Genomic DNA, 2360 nt, shown 5'->3' on the forward strand with positions numbered 1-2360 from the left:
AATAGTGTATATGTATATATATATATATATATATATATACACGTTTTCTAAAAGCTATTAAAACAAGAGCCTGTTATAATTTATCGAAAAATATTTTATAAAATATCACGATTGTGGAAGAAGCAGAATGGATTTTTGTCTCGGCAGTGATTTATTAGGCTTATTTCCCATTTGATGTATTCGTTATCAATTTTGTATATCGTAATTAGGATTTTCACGTATAATTTATCCAGATGCCATGATTTTCTTTCATCAATTTCTCGTATTTTTTCTTTCTATTTTTTTTTCAATTTACTTCGTGTTGTGACAGCAAATATGTTCCTTGTATGCGGTAAAATACGTGGTACTTGATAAATATTTATAGTTATAAACGAAACGATTGAACTTTGTTTATTGAAATCTCAATTCGTTTTAGTAAATAAAAATACACATATGGTATATATCTTTTACACTGTGTAATTGTCGCGTCACTTTATGCATTCCAGTAGCAAGCAATCGTATTTGTATTACAATCTTAATCACTTCTATCCTTAGGCACGGCCATGGGCAGTGCTTCTTTTCGAAAACGATCAATATTTATAATTAGAACAATAAAATATATTAGAACTTTGGGAGGATTGTCGCGATTTTTGTGTTATGTATGAATGTAATTTTCATGTAACCAATTTGTAATTCAAGATTGCGTTAATCGCTCGTCCCTCAAGTCACGATTACATCAAATGTAACGTTATGGATGTACACGTATCGTGTTTAAAATAAAGAACGTATGAGTACGACGCGAGCAAGTAGACTGGATTTATTTGCGCGATAAGGGATAAAAAAAAGCGTGTCTGCGCGACGCTGCTTCGAGTGGACTTGAGGTAGAGCAAAATGTGGGAAAGAGGAAAAAGCGAAGAGTGTGTTGTCGATAGATGACAGAGTAGCAGAGAAACCTTTGGCAGTATAGATTTTGCCCCTTTTTTAAATATGTTCCAAATTTATTCATCTAGTCGCCGTCCTTGGATTCACATCGCTTGGCATTACTTTGCGCCTGGTATTTTTCCTAATACCTGTACATAGAACAACATCAGTTACATTAACAGATTGCAACTGTCCAATACTTAAACGTATAACAAGCATCGCGTTCCGCCCTATTTATTACATTAAATGTAAGAGACCAAAAGGAAAAAAATAAGTTTTTAAAACTTGACTTTAGAACATACTTTGGAAAGATCTACCCCAGTCAGCGCTTGTACAGCTGGAGGTACTTGCCCAACAAGACGCGTAAGTTCTCCACTGGTCGCATCGCTTCCGCCAAGAAGTACAATTTCTTCCGTTCTCGCTAACGGTGCTGCGACTTCGGCTGCGATCTGGACAAAGAGAAAAACGTTATTACTACAATACTAACGTATGCATTAATACTACAATATGTAAACGTAACGCATCATTCACCTTTGGCAAGGCATTCAGAGTGATGTTAAGTATTGCCGCATCGCCATATTTTTTATAAACTGTTGCTTTCATTCGCATACGTTCGGCCTCCGATATACCGATAGCTTCTAAAGCGTGAGCCTCGGCCTCTCCGATCAATCGAATTTTCTCAGCTTCGGCTTTTGCTGCGCTTACAGTTTGAGTTCTGTAAATGAATGGTATTGACAAGTTACGTCAAACAAAAATTATAAATTACATTTGATTACATTTGATTACATTTGACATTAAATTCCTGTTTCGCAAAAATTTTACCTTTTTCCCTCGGCGATTCTTCCCATTTTATAAAATTCAGCTTCAGCTGGTAAACGCACTGTACTCTGGAGTTCATGTTCCTTTCGACGGACTTCTTGTTCCTCAACTTCGATTTGCTTGCGCCTTTCCACGACTTCTATCTGTATTTCCTCATTTCGTATTCGCTGTTTTATCTTTGCTGCTTGAAGCTCATAAGCTAATTGGGCCTCGGCTTTCTGAAAAAATAGAATAAAGTATACATATACGTAAATACTTTGAAAATGACTTTGTTGGAAATATTGATCGCTCGCGTATTTTGTAAATAAACTTACCGCTGTATTTACTTCTTGATCGAAATTAGCCTTCTGCAATTGGTAGAGTCTCGCGTTATCCTCTATCTTCGTGTCGGTATTATATTTTATGTCCATCGCCGATTTTTCGCATTCCGCTTCCTATCGTGAAGCAACAAAAAATTATAAAATTGCGTTAACAAGTCGCAAACTATACAAAACGTCTTGTTAACGATATTATCTCTTTCTGCAAGTTGAAATCGATTTTCTCTTCCGACGTGAATGTAAAAAAAGGTCTATTTTGCTGTATAATTGCATTCGTATTTCTCACTTCCATTCTCTCTCTCTCTCTCTCTCTCTACTCTCTCT

General features: G+C 35.8%; 1 protein-coding gene across 1 annotated transcript in view; it reads right to left on the bottom strand.

Moving 5' to 3' along the window:
- Positions 1 to 1019: 1019 nt before the first annotated feature.
- The window catches only part of LOC105624515 (flotillin-2), a 7656-nt gene continuing 6315 nt past the window's right edge, over positions 1020 to 2360 (bottom strand). The window contains exons 3-7 of the mRNA XM_012205875.1: positions 2034 to 2153; positions 1723 to 1937; positions 1432 to 1615; positions 1203 to 1349; positions 1020 to 1049 (exon numbers count right to left, since the gene is read on the bottom strand). Coding sequence (XP_012061265.1) covers positions 1020 to 1049; positions 1203 to 1349; positions 1432 to 1615; positions 1723 to 1937; positions 2034 to 2153 — 696 coding nt within the window. The remainder of the gene's footprint in view (positions 1050 to 1202; positions 1350 to 1431; positions 1616 to 1722; positions 1938 to 2033; positions 2154 to 2360) is intronic.

The sequence above is a fragment of the Atta cephalotes genome, assembly GCF_000143395.1.
Source record: "Atta cephalotes unplaced genomic scaffold scaffold00081, whole genome shotgun sequence".
In the NCBI taxonomy this organism is placed as follows: Eukaryota; Metazoa; Arthropoda; class Insecta; order Hymenoptera; family Formicidae; genus Atta; species Atta cephalotes.